The 21764-nt window shown below is 33.4% G+C and overlaps 1 protein-coding gene across 1 annotated transcript in view; it reads left to right on the forward strand.

Moving 5' to 3' along the window:
• Positions 1-17766, forward strand: part of LOC139439600 (olfactory receptor 14I1-like) — a 68312-nt gene extending 50546 nt beyond the window's left edge. Inside the window, exon 4 of the mRNA XM_071217154.1 lies at positions 16791-17766. Coding sequence (XP_071073255.1) covers positions 16791-17766 — 976 coding nt within the window. The remainder of the gene's footprint in view (positions 1-16790) is intronic.
• The last annotated feature ends 3998 nt before the right edge of the window (positions 17767-21764 follow it).

A 21764-nucleotide genomic window follows, 5' to 3' on the forward strand; every position in this document is an offset into this window, starting at 1 on the left:
AATACCGGCCATTAACCCCTAAAGCATCATTGCAATAACTCAACACAACCCCACTCCACCTCTCAACAGCAGGAAAGAGCCTGAGATAATAACTATGTAAATAAAACATGACTATACTCATTCCTCTCTTATTTTTCTACACTCTTAAAATCAATCCTTTTACCTCTTATAACACCATTACTGATAGTATTGCTGTTTTTCTTTTTAGTCCTTGTCTCTTACAGCTTCTCTCCTTATTCATACACTGAATCATGCAATCAACAACCCAGAAATATGTAAATGCCATATTTCTGCTGCTTGAGTGATAATATCAACCTCTGCAGAACCTGAAGCCACAGCCCACTGGACAGAATGAAAGGGAACTTTCCCCTGTCCCTTGGCAGCAGGAAGTAGCCAGATTGAGCCAACACTCTGAATCCCCAGTACTATATACCCCAATACCCAGGTCCCCCAACAATAACAAAGAGTTAGGAATATTAGAGATTCCCTTTCACTAAGTTTGCAACAATTCACAAGCTGTGACTCAGTTTCTCCCGACATGCATTGAGAAAAGACAAGCCCCTCTCCCTTAGCCTATATGTCTGAAACCTGGCACTTCTTCAAAGGTTAAACAAAAAACACATGGAAATGGGAGTAAAGGGAGATAGAGATCTTCACTCCCTGCAGATCAAAACAACACCTGCTTCTTTAGCATTCCAAGAAAACATAACTCCCTAAGTCCACTACCCTCTATCTATACAAGGGAAAATTTTCACCTTTAGGACTTCCTATTGGCCCCAACACCTCATTTGAACCCTCAACCTCCTCCCACTGACTATCATTTCCCTGCCTAGGAATGTACTATATAAATTCAAATCCCTCCTTTACAGAAGTGGGCTGAAGTCTATTCTTCAGATCCCCTCTGTTGGAAGAACTTCTCAATAAATTCCCTACCTGCAGTCATATCAGTCTCTATGTCCCAGTGAGCACTGTTTTTCTCCAACAGAAAAGTAAAACTTCCACTATTCACTGATGATATGATCCTATATCTAGAATTTCCTGAAAAATTGACAACAAATTTACCAGAACTAATAGACAAGATCAGTAAAGTAATGCATACAAGATTAATATGCAAAAACTAATCATGTTTCTATTGTACTATGTGCAATCTGAGGAGGAAATCAGAAAAAAATTCCATTTGTGATAGCAACTAAAACAATCAAATATTTAGGAATAAACTTAGCCAAAGAAATAAAGGACTTGTATTCAGTATTTACAAAATATTGCTAAAAGGAATTGATGACATAAAGGGAATGATATTCCAGTTTATGGATTGGAAGACAAATATCACTAAGATGTCAATTCTACCCAAATTGATTTACAGATTCAGCACAATCCCAATAAAAATCCTAACAGCCCTTTTTACAGAAGTGAAAAAAACAATTATCAAATTTACCTGGAAGGATTAGGGTCCCTGAATAACCAAAAATATCTTAAAAAAGAACAAAGTTGGAGAATCTCAGTTTCAGACTTTAGGAATTTAAAACATATTACCTAGCTACAGTGGTAAAAACAGCATGTTACTGGCATAAAGACAGACACATTGACCAATAGAAGTGATTTGAAAACTCTGAAATAGTCCCTCACATCTACAGTCAAATGACTTTTGACATAGCAATCAAGACTTCCCAGCAGGGCCAAAATAGTCTATTCAGCAAATGGTGCTGGGAGAACTGTATATCAATATTTAAAAGAAAGAAAAAAGACCCCTATCTCAGATCATATACAAAAATTAACTTAAAATTGATCAAGGATCTAAATATAAAAATGACAACCAAAACTCATAGAAGAAAATATAGGAAAACATATTCAAGATCTTATGGTAAGTCGTAGTTTCTTAAACCTTTCACCCAAAACATGAACAACAAAAGAAAAAATAGATAAATAGGACCCCCTCAAAATTCAACACTTTTGCATCTCAAATGACTTTGTCAAAAGAGTGAAAATACAGCCAACACAATGTGAGAAAATATTTGGTAATCATATATCTGATAAGTGTTTAATATCTATAATATACAAATAGATCATAAAACTCAACAATAAAAAGACAAACTACCCAATTGAAAAATGGGCAAAAAACTTGAAAAGACAATTGTCCAAAGAAGAAATACAGATGGTGAAACATATGAAAAAAATGTTCATCACTAGCAAGTAGTGAAATGCAAATCAAAACTGCAAGGAGATATCAGTTCACACCTATTAGACTGGCCACCATCAAAAAGTCAGAAAATTGTAAATGTTTGAGACTATTTGAATAGATAGGAATGCTTATTCACTATTGGTGGGGATGTAGAATGGTGCAGGCACCGTGGAGGGCTGTTTGGCAGTTCCCAAGGAAGTTGAATGTAGAATTGCCATGTGACCCAGCAATACAATTATTTGATATATACACAGAAGAACTGAAAGCAGAGACACAAACAGACATCTGCACAACGATGTTCATAGCAGCATTATTCACAATAGCTAAAAGTTGGAAACGATCCAAGTGTCCATCAACTGATGAATGAAAAATTGTGATGTATGCACATGATGTAATATTATGCAGCAGTAATAAGAAATGAAGTTATGAAGCATATGACAACATGGATGAACCTGGAGGACATTATGCTGAGTGAAGCAATCCAGACACAAAGAGACAAATATTGTATGATTGTGCTATTATGAACTAAATATACTGTGTAAACTCATGGAGTTGACAATTAGAATATAGATCACCAGAAAATAAAAGGAAGATAGAGAATGGCAAGCTGAGGGCTATTGTGTACAGGGAATTCTTTAAAAGGTTGTAAATCTTTGGAAATGAATGGAAATGATTAAAGCAAATCATGGTGTTTGTAATTATCAGTGCTATTGTATGGGTATGACTGGTTGAAAAGGAAAGTTTAAGGTCATGTATTTTACTAGAAGGAAAGCTAAAAACTATAACATGGAACACTATAAGATAGTGAAAAATGTGTGTACCTAATGGAATACACAAATATGGGTGATATTGCATATATAAGAAAATTTTTACAAAATATAAATACAAATGAACTAGAGAGAAGAAAAGGAATAGCAGCTATGTATGCCAGGTGAGGCATAGAGAGATTGAGTTGTAATGAGATTTATTGGTTTGTTTTTTTAATTATTATTACTGAAATAATGAAAGTGCTCTGGGAGTGACTGGGGTGATGAATGCACAAAGATGTGATAAAACTGAACATCATTAATTGTATTCTTTGGATAGATTTATGGTTTATTAATGTGTATCAATAAAATTGAAAAAACTTGCTTAAGGAAAAGCATACAAATGTACAAAATAAATTAGAGACACATGAAATAGCAGTTATGTATGGCAGGGGAAATTTCAAGATATTGAAAGGTGACTATTGAGGGGTATGGTTTTTTTGTTTTCTGGTTTTTTTTGTTTATTATTGCTATTACTATTAGAATAATGAAAATACTTTAATAATACCTGAAATGATGAATACACAAATATGTGATTATACCAAATACAACTTTGGATAGATTGTATACTTTATTAATAAATATCAGCAAAATGGATTTAAAAATTTTTAAGTGAGATGATTCTTTTAAACAATAAGGGACATGATAAAGCCAACATAAAATACAGGAAAATATTGTAATAAGACACAGGCTATCTGCTTTCTAGGCAAATACTTAAAAAGTAAATATACCTATTTTTTTGTTTTTTAATTTAATTTAATTTTAATTTAGTTTTATTGTCTTTTTTTACAGAAAAGTATATCACATAAAATGTGACATTATAAAACATAAGAGGTTTCCATATATCCAACTCCCCACCCCACCCCCACTCCTCCCATATCGACATCCCCTTTCATTAGTAAGGCACATTCATTGCATTTGGTGAATACATCCTGGAGCACTGCCACACCACATGGACAAGAGTTTACATTGTATTTCACACTCTCCGCCAGTCCATCCAGTGGATTATGGCAGGATATACAAAGTCCTGCCTCTGTCCCTTCAGTATCATTCAGGACAATTCCAAGTCCTGAAAATGCCCCATATTATACCTCTTCCTCCCTTTTCATGTCCTCAGCAACTCCCATGGCCACCATCTCCACATCAATGATACAATTTCTTCCATTGCTAGAGTCACAACATTTCTATAGTAGAATACCAGCAAGTCCACTCCAATCCATACTATATTCCTCCATCCTGTGGGCCCTGGGATGGCAATGTCCACTCCACCTCTAAATTAAGGGCCTTAGATCCCATGTGGCTGATGGATATGATTCTCCTGCTTGCAGTTGTAAGCACTTTCAATTCCCTGGTGTGGTGGTTGCCCATTCTTACCTCCCATCAGCCAACCTGGGTAAGTCCAATGACCCAGAGAGTAGGTGATGCAACTCTGCTGAGACTCTTTTTTTTTTTTTTTTAATTTATTTTTTTATTGACTTTGTAATAATATTACATTAAAAATATACATGTGAGGTACCATTCAACCCCACCCCCCCACCCCACCTCTCCCCCCCCCCCCCCCAGCAACACTCGTTCCCATCATCATGACACATCCATTGGATTTGGTAAGTACATCTTTGGGCACCTCTGCACCTCATAGTCAATGGTCCACATCATGGCCCACACTCTCCTCCATTCCATCCAGTGGGCCCTGCGAGGATTTACAATGTCCGGTGATCGCCTCTGAAGCACCATCCAGGGCAGCTCCATGTCCCAAAGCCTCCACCTCTCATCTCTTCCTGCCTTTCCCCACACCCATCAGCCACCATGTCCACTTTTCCCAATCCAATGCCACCTCTTCTATGTGGACATTGGATTGGTTGTGTCCATTGCACCTCTATGTCAAGAGGAGGCTCAGATTCCACATGGATGCTGGATGCAATCCTCTCACTCTCAGTTGCAATCACTCTAGTCTGCTGAGACTCTTGACCCAGCTGGCACATGAACAGTCCACAGATTCAAGTCTCCTGGGCATACATAAACCCCAGCAGCAATCACAGCTTCAGTAAAAGTGACAGAAGTATAGAGAGGTCGTAATCAGGAGCACAAATTCCAAAGTAAGCCCCACTGGCAAGGCACTGAGCTCCAGGGCCATCTGTCATAACCATAGAACCTGTGTGTCTAAGGAGCCCTCAGGAACACCAGTACCTGGGGTTGTATCTACTTTGGCTATCTTTGGGTTCCTGCTGAGATGTGCATAAGCATAAATGTATCTTTTTACAATCTCTTACTAAGAAGAGACCAATAATCCTAGTTAATATAGAAATCCTAGTTTAACATGACTATAAAACATTTTTTAAAAATCTTATAGGAAAACCTAATAAATCTTACCCAGATTTGACCATGAAAAATAAAATTCCTTTTCTGCAAATCATTGACAACTTTCCATATTCCTTTGGGTTTTACCAAACATTTTTCTCTCTTTCCCCTATCCTCCCCAAAATGGCTCCCTCTTCTCTCTATTCCGTGTGTCTGCTTGTTGTCTGCTTGTCCTCTATTAGGAGGCAATGAGAACTGAACCTGGGAAGTCAGATGCCCAAATGCTTGAGCCACATCCACTCCCCCATTTTTTTCTTTTTAATTCTGTAATAACTTTTTATCTTTAGTGCACAACTATTCATACAATGTTTTTCAAAATTCAACTTATCATGAATGCTCCACTTTTCTATATTCATCCCTGGACTATTTTTAATGTTTAAAAATACTTGTCTTTTTTGGAAAGGGGACTGATATTGAAACCTCCTAATGCTTGTGGGCATTTTTAGTAAAATATAAAAAATAAAATTCAAATAAGTAAATAATATTTGCAGACCACTTTCTATGTGTATGTAAAATTAGAAAGATCTAGATAGATGGACAAATATACACAAGAATTTTATAATTCAGAAATGGATATGATCATGATATCAATAAGTAAAAAATAGTCATTCACAAATATAATAATTTTGTTTTTATTTAATTAATAAATATTTATATATCTAAAATATGTATTTTATTAAGTTGTAATTGTAGGTGAAATTTGAAAAAGAAGAGAATATAAAAATTTGAGTATCAAAATATTTTAAAATTTTTGGATTATTTAGTATTCACATTAACAAAAAATAGCATTATTTTCTTATATTTTCCTTTATTTTTGTCTCATGTATTCAATATTTAATTATATTATTTAGCACTTCAGAACACTGTCAAAAAACAAGTTTGGCAGATAGTTAACGGGTTTTTTGAAGAAATATTCTTTAAAGTCTTTCATTAGTTGCTACATTACCTACTGCATTCCTCTTGAATTTAATGCACACCTGTCATTTTAAAATAGTATTAATTTGAAATTTTTATTAACTTTTATTTTTTCCTTAAGATAACATATTTAATTTTGTTACATTTTTCTGAAAAATTCATATTATCTGTATTATTATATATGATTATTATTTTTATATTTAATGTGGTATATTATGAAAGTTTCTGTGCATCAGCTTGAAAATCAATAGGAATGGTCTTTTTTAAATGTTGCACTTCTTATCAAAAGAAAAAATTAAATGTAGAATAAAGATTTAAATATTTATAATGAGTATCTGCAATCCATTATTCTAGCTTACATTATAAAATGAAGATTTTGATATAAAAATTTTAAGTATTTATTTATTCCTTCTTTCCATTTATTCAACCATAATGGTTTCTTTACCTATATATATATTTAATTTTCTTTGTATTTAACATTAAGTTGTAAACATCATTATTTTTCACTCTTAAACACATCAGGGTGCCTGTCATTAATTGAAGTCAATTATTTGATTATGGTTCTTGTGGTTTAAGGCAAATTTTATAACCAAATGCATGCATTTTTAAATTCTTTTGTTTCATTTAAATGACAAAAAATCACTGGAACCCAAATCTCTATCAAATAGCACATTTTACAAACATTTCAGTGAGTTTTTTCTCTCCATTCTGGGTAATCCTCAAAAAAAAAAAATTCTCCCTTACTCAGAAGCATGATTTAATCCATGATTTATTTATTTTACACTTGTTTAATTTTTCCTGCAGTAAAACTTTACATAAATTACATCATGCTACAGTCACTCTTTGGTGCAAGGTGCTTTTTAAAAAATCTAAATAGTTTTGAAATACATCCATAATATTGGGCATGTCAGTTTTCTATCACTTTTTTAAAAAATTTGTACTATTTTGTTGTAGAAGTAAACTACAAATTAGTTTTCAGTTTTTCTTAGATGCACACCTGTACCATTTCCATATTTTTGTTAATATGAATGAAGCTAATATAAAAATTCTTGTACAGTTTTTCTTTGGATTCATTCTTCCAGTAATCTTGAGTACATAATGAAAATTTGACTTACTGGTTCATCTTAGTTTTATGAGACACTGCACAATTTTTTTTGTGAATTATGGTAGGATCTTGAAAACCATCAAAATGCATGAGATGTTATGTTGAGCAATATCATCACCATCATTTTGTGTGTGGTTATTTATTTTACAAATTCTGGAGTTTTAATTCGCATGGGATTATGGTTTCATTACATTTCCAATGAAAATATACCAGGATGGAACACATACTGAGCCATAAAACAAGTATGTATGATTTCAAAAAGACTTATGTTTGCATGTGTTCTCTGACCACAATAGAATTAAATTAGACATCAAAAACAACAAAATATTTGGAAATTTAATAACATAAATTTACCAAATTTGTGAGTAAAAGATAAATCAGAAGGAATATTTGAGAAATATCTAAACATTTTCATGGAATGATAGAAAAATAAAATATATCAAAAGAAGTGCAATAAAAACAAGAAAATCCCTAGAGATTTGCTTACATTTGTTAGTGGTTATTCTTAGGAGAAAAAGGAGAATGGACTAAAAGCAAAGACCTATAATTACCTCTGATAAATCCAGGAAAAGAAGAGCAAAGTGAACCTCCATTAAGTGTAAAAAAGAAGAAAATAATGAAGAAGTAATAATAAAGGAATGAGTACAAATCAATATTATCTAAAAGAAAGAAAGAATAGAAAAAGTGACAAAAGCTAAAGATTTTCTTTGAAATGTTCAACCAAGCTTATTACTTTCTTCTTTGATCAATCAAGATTAGAGAATGGTCTCTAGTTTTCTTGTCTTTGGCAACTTCATGTGATTTTGGTATTAGGGTGATTTTGGCATCCTAGAATGAGTTAGGTTATTTTCCCTCCACTTCATTTTTTGCAAGAGTTTAAGCAGGATTTGAATTAGTGGTTTTTAGAATAATGTAGAATTCACCCAAGAAGATGCCTGGTCCTGGACTTTTATTATTTTGGAGGTTTTTGATGGCTAATGCAATTTCATTACTAGTGATTCATCTGAGTTTATCAATTTCTTCATTTATCAATATACATTACTTTGCATTTCTAGAAGTGTGTCTATTCCATCTAAATTATTCATCTTATTGACATATATTTTTCAATGTATTCTATTATGATACCCATTATTTCTGTGGTGATATCCCTTCTCACATTTTATATTTTAATTATTTACATCTTGTTTCTTTTTTTCTTTGTTATTCTAGCTAAGGGTTTTTCAATTTATTAATTGTTTCAAAGAAACAGCTTTTGTATTTGTAAATTTTTCTTGTGCTTTTTATTCTCATTTTAATTTAGATCTACTCTAATCTTTTCATATCCTTCTTTCTGCTTGTTTTGGGATTCATTTTTTGTTCTTTTTCTAGTTCCTTGAAATGTGCATTTAGGCTTTTGATTTCAGCTCTTCTTTTTTAATAATGATATTCATGGCTATAAATTCCACTCAGTACTGCTTTACCTGCATCCCATGGGTTTTGATATGCTGTGTTCTCATTTTCATTCATTTGAAGGTAGTTTTATATTTATCTTGCAATTTCTCTTGACCCACTATAGTTTAAGATTGTGTGGTTTATCTTCCATATCTCTGTGCCTATTCTGGTTTGCTGTCCTTTACTAATTCCCAAGTTCATTCCGATATGGTCATGGAAAATACATTGTATTATTTCAATCTTTCTAAATTCACAGAATTGTTCTGTGACCTACCATGTGGTCTAACCTGAAGAATGATCCCTTTACATTCAAGAATAATGTATATCCCACTCTATTTTGGTGTAATATCTGTATTTATCTATTAGATCCTCTAACATATTATTCAGGCTCTCTTTCTTTTAATTGAGCCTCTGTTGAGATGTTCTGTCTAATAGTGATAATGGTGTATTAAAGTTTCTCTCTATAATTATAGAGGCATCTATTTCTCTCATTAGTATTTCAATTGTTTGCCTTGTATATTTTGGGGCATGATGTTTAGGTGCATAAACATTTATGATTGCTATTTCTTCTGGATAGATTATCCCTTTTCCTAAAATACAGTGCCCTGCTTTGTCTCTTATAGTATTTTTACATTTAAAGTCTATTTTTACAGTATTATTATAGTTCTTTCCACCCTTTTTTTGGTTATTGTTTTCATGTAAAATTGTTTTCCAACCTTTCACTTGCAACCTCCTTGCATCTCTGGATCTAAGATGATTTTCTTTTAGACAGCATATAGGTATGTCATATTTCCATTTCCATTCTGCCAGTCTGTTTCTTTTGATTGCAGAATTTAAGTCATTAAAATTCAATGTTATTATTGTCAAGGCAGTTCTTACATTAGCCTTTTTTATTTAGGTTTACGTATGTCATATCTGTTTTTCTTTCTGTTTTGATTATTTTAGTTGTTCTTACTAATAATTTTCCTTTCTACACTCTTCTCCAATCCTCTTTCTCCTGGCTTTTTCTTTCAACCTGCAGAACTCCTTCATGACTTAGATGTTAACATCCACAACAAAATATTTGATAATTGTATTCAACAACACATCATTGAATTATACACCATGATAATGAAGTTGGATTTAACCCTGGTATACAGGGATGCTACTACATAGGAAAATCCATCAATGTAATATGCCACATTAAGAAATCAAAAGAAAACAAAAATCACATGATGATGAATATTGATGCAGAAAAGGGATTAGACAAGATACAGCAATCTATTTTGATGAAAACACTTTAAAATATAGGAATAGAAGGAAACTTCTTCAACATGATGAAGGGTATATATATATAAAAACCCAACAGATAACATCGTACTCAATGGTGGAATGCTAAAGGCTCTCCCTCTAAGATCTGGAACAAGAGAAGGATGTCTGCAGTCACTGCTCTTATGTAGTATTGCATTAGAAGTATTTGCTTGAGCACTTAGGCAAGAATAAGAAATAAAAAGCATCCAAGTTGGAAAGAAAGAAATAAAAATTTCGCTACTTGCAAATGACATGATCCTTTATATAGTAAGTCCTTAAAAACCTACGACAAAACTTCTAGAGCTGATAATCAAATTCAGGAATGTGGCAGGATATATGGTTAAAAGAAGAAATCAAGAAAAAATTCCATTGACAATAGCAACTAAAATAATCAAATATCTAGGAAAAAACTTAACTAAAGATGCAAAGGACTTGTACAGAGAAAACTACACAACGTCATCAAAGGAAGTCAGAGAAGACCTAAATAAATGGAAGAATATTCCATGTTCATGGTTTGGGAGACTAAACATCATTAAGATGACTGTCTTATCCAAATTGATTTACAGATTTAACACAATCCCCATAAAAATCACAACAGTATTTTTTACTGAATTGGAAAAGACAATTATGAAATTTATCTGGAAGAACAAGGGGCCCTGACAAAATCATATTGAGAAAGAAAAAGGATATTGGAGGAATCATGTTACCTGACTTTAAAGCATACTCCAAAGCTATAGTGGTCAAAACTGCGTGATATTTGCCAAATAATAGCTATACTGATCATTCAAACTAAACTGAGAGTTCTGATATAGATCTTACATACACAGTTAACTGATATTTGAGAAGGCCAACAAGCCCTGTTAACTGTGCCAGAATAGTGTCTTCAACAAATCGTGATTGGAGAACTGGACATCCATATCCAAAGAATTAGAGAGGATCACCATCTCACTCCTTATATAAAAATTAACTCAAGATGGATTAAAGACCTAAATATATGAGCCAAGACCTTAAAACTCCAAGAAGATAATGTAGGGAAGCATGTATAATTTTTGGTAGTAGGAAATGGTTCCATAAACTTGACATTCAGATTGCAAGCAATCTGAAAAGAAAAAAAAGATAAATACGACTTCCTCAAAATTAAAAACTTTTGTGCTACAAAGGGGTTTGTTGAAAGAGTGAAAAGGCAGCCTACTCAATGGGAAAATACTTAACTACATATCCGATAAGGACCTAATATATAGCATATATAAAGAAAACCTACATTTGAAGAATAAAAAGATGAGCATCCTATGTTAAAAACAGGCAAGAGATTTTAATAGTTTTCTCAAGAGGAAATACAGATGGCTGCAAAACACATGAAAAGATGCTCAACATCACCATAGGAAATGCAAATCAAAAATACAATGTGATATCATCTTACACCTATTAAAGTCAGCTATTAAAAACACAGAGAACCACAAGTGATGGGAGTATGTAAAGGAAAGTGAGCCTTCATCTACTGCTTTTGGGAATGCAGGAAGGTGCAGTCATTGTGGAAGACAGTTTGGTGGTTCCACAGAAGCTAACTATAAAATTACCATACAATCCAGCAATCATACTCCTGGGAATATACCCAGAAGAATTGAAGGCAGGGACATGATCAGATATATGCACAACAATGTTCATAGTGGCATCATTCATTACTGCCAAAACTTGGAAGCAATCTAAGGGTCTATCAACAGATGAATGGATAAGCAAAATGTGTTATATACATATAACAGAATATTAGTCAGCTGTAAGAAGGAATGTAATATTGACACATGTGACAACTTGAGGACTTATTTTGAGTGAAGTAAGCCAGTCACTAAAGCGCAAAATATTTCATGACCTCGCTGATATGACCTAAGAAGATTCACAGTGATAGACTCTGGAAGATAGGTTATCAGGAGACCAGGAGTAGAGGGTGGTGAGCTGATGCTCATATAAGCAAAATGCACGCTAAGTTGGAAGGGGGTGATTTGGCAGTGGATGGGGTGGTACAGGGATGTGAGTAGGGTTGACAGTGCATTTGTGGGTCGCAGGGTAGGGCTTTAGGTTAGACTATCCATGGAACTCAGAGGGAGGGCTAGAGGAAGGAAGAGGTAAACTTGGGATTTCTAGGTGTGTGGTTAAAACCACAATGGTGGCAATGTTCTTTTGGCAAATATGGAAACGGATGGTCACTGATGCTGGGTGTCAGTTGTAGGGGGAAATGTGAGGAAAGCCATGCTTCTGTGGAATATGAATGTGTTCACCTTGTCCTAGAGTGTCATCTCAGAGGATGGAGACCCATACAATAAACAAGAAAACATTAAACTCCCTGCTTCCCCACAAAAAAGAGAGTGGAACAAATTACTACTGCCACTAATTAAATATAGGCTATTCTTAAAAGACAGACAACAGGAAAATATACTTTGCTACTTGGCAGGTCTTTTCTAGAAAAGGAATATATAGAAACAATTAACAAAAATAATTGCTAATGATAAAAGTTGAGTTTCAAATTAATTAAATGTGCCCCCCAGAACAAAAGAGGCAGTGATCTTTTTTATTATAGAATTAGACAAAGAGAGGAGGCACCAGGGATGCTATATGCAGTTCACCTGCAAACTGGGGTCTGCAAAGAGGGCATCAGAGGAGGGGGAGAAGGGTGATCTCATAGTTGCTGTTTATGCCACCATAACTGTGCTCCTTAAAAATGCCTCAGGCTTCTCCATCCAGCATAAGTTTTATTAGGGGGAGAAGAAAAACAGGAGCTTGTTAGGGAGCAAGAAACAGGAAATTGTTAGGGAGTGGAAAACAGGAACTTACTTTGCGACTAAAGACACTTTTCATGAAAAGGTAACAATGGACAGCTCCATGCAAAAAAAATTACAGGAGTGAGAAAGTATAGTTATAACTAAAATATCACTTGTTAGCTTTCTAAAAATTAAAGTTCTAGTGTAACATGTATCACATGACTGTTTTTTGTCTCTTTCAATTTTAATAAATGTGAATTACTTTGTTAATATATAATGAAATACATGTATTTGGAATGTCTGCATCACTCTGTGAACCAATATTTTCCAGTTGAAACTGCAAGATACCATGAAATCATGCATGAGTAAGAGATATACTCAAAATGTTTTAATGGATCATGAATTCAAATCTTACAGAGTATGAAAAGTTATTTCTCTGATGTGAGATTAAAAATTGCAAGACTTCTTAAAAAAACTACCATTTGTTGGCATTTGGTGTAGAATCAGAAGAATATGATAATTTTCTGAAAGTGCTATGAGTTATTTTGTAACTATATATTTGTGTGAGATCATATTTTCTTCATACTCTTCAACCAAGATAGTATTGCAAAAGTTTGAATGAAAAAGCCAATATGAGAATCCAGTAAGGTTCTATTAATTCAGAAATTAAAGAGAGTGTGAAAATGTAAAGGGGGATTTCTGCTTCTATGGATTTGATTTCTAATCACTCAATCGCCAAACTTCAGCCTGACTTTTATAACTGTGGTGATAAACTGTAAAGGTACATAGAGGCATCTATTTTTGAACCTTCAACTCAAAGCGTTTCCAGAGTTTCTTAGCCTCTTATACATTATACTTCTCTCCATATTGCCAGTCATCAGTAAAAAAATGCAGAGCAATGAGTTGATTCCTTCCTTAAGAAAGTCTTCTGAGGGGAAATAATTTACATTCTGAAGGGAACCCAGCTTAATGATCATATCCAAAGTGTGAAGATCTGTTCAAAACACATTTGGTGAATGAGTTCCATTCCATGCCACAACCACTTTTTAATTTTTGTTTTTTACATATTTTCCTTTTAAATTCAATTCTAGAGCATTTCATTTTCTTAAATTTAGTAGCTGATTAAAATTGATTTTTTTCAGTAATTTTTAATCTGCATGTGATTTTCCTTAATGCCATAATGTTAGTACTCAAACTTTAGAAAACATATGTTTTAGGTTTAACAAGATATTGTATATTTTCTATATGAAAAAAAGACATTTATATTCTGATATAAAATTGAAAATATATTCATTTGTTGTGAATTGAGATACTTTAATGAGCAATTCATTTGTTAAGTTTAACAACAACAAAAAATTACTAGTTTTATTTCAAAGAATCACCACTATCTCAAGGGTATAGAGAAGGAATTCTTACCAAGCACAATTTGAAGGAAAGCTTGTTCTCTTGAGATTGTGATTGACAGTTAGCCATGTCTCATGGGAGGTATGACCCATAAGTGTCCTTACAAAAGAAAAAAAAAACATGTATATAAAGAATCCAGAGCAGAATAGATGTTATAAGTGCATCTACCTGATAAGGGAGTCTATGAATTGTATCAGTGAAGGAAGAGGCAGGATAATGGATGTTATGGATCTTCTAAATATTACAAAGATATATTTATGTTATGGAAGATAATCTCTCACTTTTCAGGTATATTTGCATATTATATTTGAATTTCTTTTATATTATCAATGAATAATTCTCTGTCACAACATTGTTATGCCTCAAGAATTACTTCTTCGCATATGGCACAATTTTGCTTATAAGGTAGGCTGGATTTTTCAATCGTTCACTTTGTCATTTTTTACTATAGTACCTTAAAATCTGTCTGTGATTACACAGTTTGACTCAAAATATTGGAATTATATTAATACCAAAATCCCCTGAAATCGAAGTATTAGAAGCAAAAAGAATTAGGTATTTTTAGAGCTAGATTCTAAATGAGAGCTAAGAATTTACAGGCCAAAAAAAAAAAAGTTATGATGGTATTTCATGTAAATCTATCAAAGTAAATAAAAATCAATATTAAAATATCAATGGATGTAAAGATTTCCAGTGTAGTTTTTACAAAGAGCAATTTCTGATATTTATATGCTGGATATTAGGAAGCAGCCATGCTCTATGTTGATCATTTTAATGCATTACTACATATCATCTTTTTAAAAATAGATAAGGAATTAACAATCCCACTCATTATGTTATTGTCCACATTTTTAAATTGTAAAGTAAAGGCTTCCTAAAGATCCCTGAGATAATAAGGCACAGAGGAAAATCCTTAAACTGTCTGTGTGTCAATAACTATTCATTTGACCATTCATTTTGAAGGAGAAGATGTGCAGTAAATTTAGCATAATTAAACAAGAATTTCTATAGACTGAGGAAAAAGATACAATCTGAAGAGATGGAAGATAGGAAGGAGCGTTTAATGATCAAGGGCAAATGCATGATTCTGATAAAGCAAATATTTAAAAATAATTTAAGAAACAAGATGTACATATGGGTTAATTTGGTAACATGTAACATAGGCCATTTGCATTTACCATAACCACTGAGTGTTTTCATAGTTAATACGTTACCTTCTTAACATAATTTCCATACATTAGAAATTGAGAATATTAGAAGAAACCACATATTATAGAAATGATATTACAGAAAACAATTTGCTTAAAATACTTTTCAATAAACTAGGAATTCTTCTGGATAAAAACAATGTAAGAAATACATTTTCAATACTATATATAAAAATAGCCACAAAAATGGAAAAATATATTTGTAAAGACAAGGGATTTTATATAAAGAAAATATTAATAAAACAGATTCTAAACACATATAATTCCTTAATTCTAGCTCTCTGACAAATGAAAATTAAATAGTATTAAAATTCTACTTCAACATAACTAGTTTTAGCAATCAAATATAATGTTGAAATAAGATTTCTTTATGATTTGAACTGCTTCAAGACAAGTCCAATTTAATACATTTGTAGCTAGCATAATTATTTATGAATGAGATTTCTGCAACCTAAAATAGCATATAGAAAAGAGATTGGGCCAGAATGTGAACCTTCACTAAATATTTGAATTCATGCTAGATGGTAAAAGGATGCTTTATATAGGAGTATTGTCAGCTGGAATGCTTTTCTTAGATTCTGTGTGTAGGTGAGAAAGTTAACTAGAGTGAAAAAGAAGAAACTTGAGATGCACACTCCCATCTAAACCAAATATAATTTTATGCACATTGTCACAAAGAAGAGTTGAAAAAATCCATCTGCATTTCCTATAAAGCACCTAAAATTAAAGAATGTCCAAGAACGATCATTTGTTTTATTTGGAATAAAATCTCAGATGATCCTCAGAACTATTTATTATCTTTGTTATAGAAACAATTTCTAGGTCATATTGCCATTGCTGGGAAGATAAAGACATTCCTGTTCCCTGATACATGAAGAGATTCAGTAACAGCTTGTAGTGGTAGAATCCTCTGGTCCATGTAGAATCTTTCTTACAGGTCATGTCTGCTTTAATATTTGATATTGTAGAAAATAAGAATATAATCACTGGATTTTTCAGACTTAGTTTTAGGTATATTTTAAGAAATACTGTAAATGTGCCTCAAGGATTGAAAGATTGTTCAACTTTAAATCTTATAGGAAATATTTATATTTGCTTAGATTCTATTATATCTTGATAGTCACAGTTACTATAGCTCAGCAGATTTGGGGTTGAAAATGAAAAAAGAAATTTGTGCATTTATTGATTTTTAAAGGCTGCCATTTCTTGATTTCCTGTATATTGATTCCTAGGTTAGAAGACTTACTGTGGTGCCAGTATTTGCTTATTATTGCTGATACTGTGGATTGGCTTCATTTTGCTCTTTAGTGTTATCTTATAATTTTATACTTTGCCTCCCAGGTTGACTGCAGCATATAAAGTGCACATGAGCAACCTCACCATCTTCACAGAATTCGTCCTCATGGATATCTCAAGCTCCCAGGAGCTACAAGTTGTACAAGGTCTGCTATTTTTAGTGATTTATCTGGGAGCATTGACTGTGAATCTTGTAACTGTTACTGTTATTGTGACTGACCCTCATCTACACTCTCAAATGTATTTCTTTATAGGAAATTTATCCCTCATAGATATTTGCTGCATTTCAGTTACTGTTCCCAAATTCATTGTGAATTCTCTGACAGGCAGTAAACTGATTTCTCTCCCAGCCTGCGCTGCTCAGATTTTCCTATTTCTTCTCTTTGGATCCACAGAGTTGGCCTTCCTGGTGGTGATGTCCCATGATCGCTATGTTGCCATTTGCCACCCTCTGCACTATGGACTCACCATCACCCCACGTCTGTGCACACAGGCAGCTGGTGGCTCATGGGCAAGTGGGTTGGTGTATTCTTCTATCCACACAGGCACCATGTTCAGGTTTCCCTTCACAGAGACCAATGTGATCCATCAGTATTTCTGTGATATACCTCAAATTTTAAGGATCTCATCCTCAGAAGTTCAGTTTTCTGAGTTTATCATCCTAACTGTAGGTGTGGCTCTGGGCTTATTATGTTCTGCTTTATTGTTTATATCATACATTAATATATTTACAATGGTGCTTGGCATGCATTCCATGGAAGCCCGTAATAAGGCCTTATCCACCTGCACACCACAGTTGGCAGTTCTACTTATATTTACAATTTCTGGAATGGCTGCTGCCTTAGGTCCCATTTCAGAGAAAGCATCTCTTAGCAACCTGCTCACAGGCATGTTCTACACCATGGTGCCCCCAGTTATAAACCCCCTCATCTATAGTCTACGGAACAGAGAGATTAACACTGCTCTAGGCAGAATGTTCCACAGATATTTTGAGTTACGAAGGAGGGCTTTCTTTGGTTAAAAAAAAAACTTAAAAATACAATTTCAAATAAGTTTAATTTATATTTTATATATGTTTTTAAATGTGAATCTTTCCCTATAAAATTTTAAAGCTTTCTTGTCTGTACATATCTTATTAGCATGAAACAGTAAGCTAGAAAACTGTTATAATTTTTCATTCTCCATTCTATATTTGTATGATTCATGTATTCTTTCTGAATAGACTTTCAAATTCTAAAAATGTTTTGGAAAATTATTATGATGGTTTAGAGCAAAAAACAACACACAGCATCATAAGAAAAAGCCATGCCTTCTATATCAGTGCCTGAACAGGTGCCTATGCTTTTTATGTATGTCTATGGCCACCCTGGAAGAATATATTGCGTCCTTTGGTTTAGAGAAACATCCTTTGTAAATTGCTCTCCTTGATTCACTCATATGCATGTGTCTGCTCAAAGTAATAAAGTGATTACATCTAAGAGACAACTATGGAATTGAGGAATCGACATGAGTATACATATAGAAATTGAGAAATCATCATGGATATAGCACAGAGACCAGTATTATTGTTGAAATACTTGAGATTTGTTTGTCTCATTCAAAAGGGGCCTATAAGAACCCTGTCCTTTAACACAATATAATTTGCAAGTTCTAGGTTTTATTTATCTCTGTGTAAATGATTTTTGCTATATTTATTTCATTCAGTCTTCTGCATGAGGTAAACCAGGATTCATTATTATAAAATGGAGTAGATATAACAATAAATGATATTGGATTTGCCTACAGAACATCAGTCTTGCTAATACTATGTGATTCACTTTTCCCATAAGTAAGATATAAAAGTTAAACTCTCACAATTGAAAGAGTTTTATTTTTCAGATAACTAAAGGCTTAGCCAGCATTCTGATAGTCTAAGAATATATTAGCTTCTATATATCTAAGAATTTAATTTTTTGATGACTTCCTTTTTAACTCCAGGAGCCTATGTAGGAAATGTGTACTTTGTAGAAACTTAGGCTCATTTATGCTCAGCTGCAAGTTTACAATTTACAGTCTCATTATGGCTCAGTATGAATTATTTGACATAGAAGCGAGATTATGTTGAATTCAGCCCTCCTTTCATCAAAAGTAATAATCCTAAGAAAAATCTAAAATTTGCTCCTATTTATCCAATGTCTGAAATATAAGCTTAAGCTTATATTTTCAATGTTTGAAAATTGAGGGAATCATCATATTTCTTCATAAAATTTAGTTGTTCTTACATGAGTTTTCTTCCTAGCTTTTTCCTGGGTAAAGGCATCACTGATTGATTTGTGTGTGTGTGTGAAGTAATATTTATTGCAGCAGGTTATAAGGTAGTTGGAACAAGTAATCGGTCTTACAATTTGTTGGAAGTAAAACAAAGTTTCCTGACATTTTAAGAGATAAAAGCAACAATGAAAGAATTAAACAAGAAGGCATCTGGACAAAGGCACAGATTTCTACAAAGTGCTTCATACTCTTTTTATGGCAAATTCTCACCAAGAGAGGACAGAAGTTAAGCTACATAAGACATGATGTGGACCATTGACCATGAGGTGCAGAGGTGCCCAAAAATGTACTTACCAAATGCAATGGATGTGTCATGATGATGGGAATGAGTGTTGCTGGGGAGGGGGAGAGGAGGGGTGGGGGTGGTGGGATTGAATGTGACCTCATATATATTTATATTTTTTAATGTAATATTATTACAAAGTCAATAAAAGAAAAAAAAAAGGATTTTCACACGAATTGTATCCCTATAAATACCATGTAAATTAAGCTGCATAAAAGTTATTTCACAGGTGGAATCTCAGGTTTAGTGCAATTCATCTCTTTGTCCCTAGAAGTCCACTCAGTTCCTAACTTCCCATCCCTCCTGGATTTGTTTCACGGCAATTCACACCTGCTTATCTCCAGCTCCTTCGCTCTTTCTTTGCAAGGACGCATGAAGTATATGAGAGTGTCCCTATGTTTGATGGTCTTCCTTGTGTTCACGCCCTCTGGGACCTCTCTTCTCTGAGAGGGTCTTTAACAACTGACAGGCTGAGGCTATTAAGGTGACTTGGGCTCTCAAGGATTGAGGGTGTGGTTTACCATTGGAGCAGGTGTGTTGGAAGAGCAGAACATTACCTTTAATTCACCCTTTTTCTCCACTTTCTTGCCTCTGTTCTGACATTGTAAAACCGAAAAAGAAGATACAATCTCATGGGATACAATCTGTCTTTTCATGGAAACCTTCAGAACCCTATCCATGAATAACATATCCTTTGCATTAGTGTGTAAAACATTTTTAGGGAGTTAATTCCATTGATTAGCTTTTCATCTTTGAATAATAAATATTTTCTGGATGAGCTATCAAAAAAAAAAAGCTGTAAAGGTGTTATAATACCCTTGACATTTTTCTGCCTTACAGCTAAAGGCTTTATAAAATCTCTCTGGGGAAAAAAAGTATGACAAATACCTGTATAACAAATGAAACAAAAATAGCAATTAAGACCCAACTATCCCTTTGAAATCTTTCATAGGAAAAATGCAGTGCAAATTCAATATTTAAAACTCAATACAAAATTTTTATTTGATTTCACATTGAAGATATATTTTGCAGGAACACTTTCCCCGAAGCTTGAGAGCTAGAACAAAAAGAGAGCTGCAGCCAGGTCACTAGGGGATGAATTTTTCACGAGGCCACAGTAATTCCCTTCTGGAGAAAGCACTCCAGCTTTAAACTAACCATTCCACTTGTTAAATGGTTCAGGCTTTTAAATCAGTTGTTTCCAGTTTACTTGATACAGAATTTTATAATGTCAGATAATGGTAGGCTATAAAAGATAACCCCAGTAGATTGATCATTTCAGCTGCTTTAATAGGAAGCATGTTGCTCAGCCACCTTCCAATCTTTCTACATTAACCAGGTAAAACTCAGTTTATTTGATCATGTATTATCCTTTCTCGAATAAAGTCATATTAGAGGAACTGTTTTTAAATGTCTTTTAAATTAGCCCTTCAAGCATTTAAAAAAACTTCTTATAAAAGCCCATTTCTTTACTACAAAAGATGAAAGATTTTACCTTTTAAAAAAATCTCATTTTTAAGCCAAAATAAATTAAAATTTGCTGAAATACATTTTTAAGTGGCTCAGTGCTTATTTTAGATCAAGAGAGCTATATTTTTGTGCATGTTCAGAAATTAGATATACTGAAACTGAGTAGTTAACTGTAAGATGATATAATAGAACCCTGCCTCAGGGAACAGATCAAGCTTTAAGTGTCCAGGAATAAAACAACGGATACTAATCATCCAATATATATAGTCCTATGTTATGTAAATATTAACAATGTATTCAATGGTAAAAAAGAAATTTCATGAAACTATTTCAAAACTTTAGAGCATAAAAATGTAAAGAAACAAAACATTAAATGTACAATCTATTCTATTTGGCAATGCATAAATTATATTGAGAGATAAAAACTTATCTACAAATAAAATATAACATAACAAAAAGGAAATGTGATATAAAGGAGTGATCCCAGGTCCTTAGCTCCTCAGTTCTTCCAAATCTGCAGATCAAGTTTCTAAAAGAAAAGTGGATTTTGAGAAAACACTGTTAGTCCTGGATAAATATCAATATTTTGGGTAGCATAGGCACCAAAAAGAATCCACATGGAAACAATAAGTAACCCAAACATCAACAAGAAAACAATGAAAAACTGAACTGGAGCACCTGTTCTTCCTAAACAGCGGTTCTCACAGTCATCAGCTCACATCTGAGCATTTGACACAGCATTTATCTTGAAGCAAACCAGTGTGGAAAACACACCACATGTGTGAAAGGCATGGTTCATCTGTTCTGGCTTAGGCTACACCACCCTGTTAAAAGCAATATACCTGCCACCACAGAAATACCTGCATTTCTTCTCTCACTTCAGTCAATACTTTCACATTCTGGCCAATGGAAATTATCCAAGAAGCCTGTCATGTTTACCCCTTAAGCCAGGATTT

The sequence above is a fragment of the Dasypus novemcinctus genome, chromosome 9 (assembly GCF_030445035.2).
Source record: "Dasypus novemcinctus isolate mDasNov1 chromosome 9, mDasNov1.1.hap2, whole genome shotgun sequence".
NCBI lineage: Eukaryota > Metazoa > Chordata > Mammalia > Cingulata > Dasypodidae > Dasypus > Dasypus novemcinctus.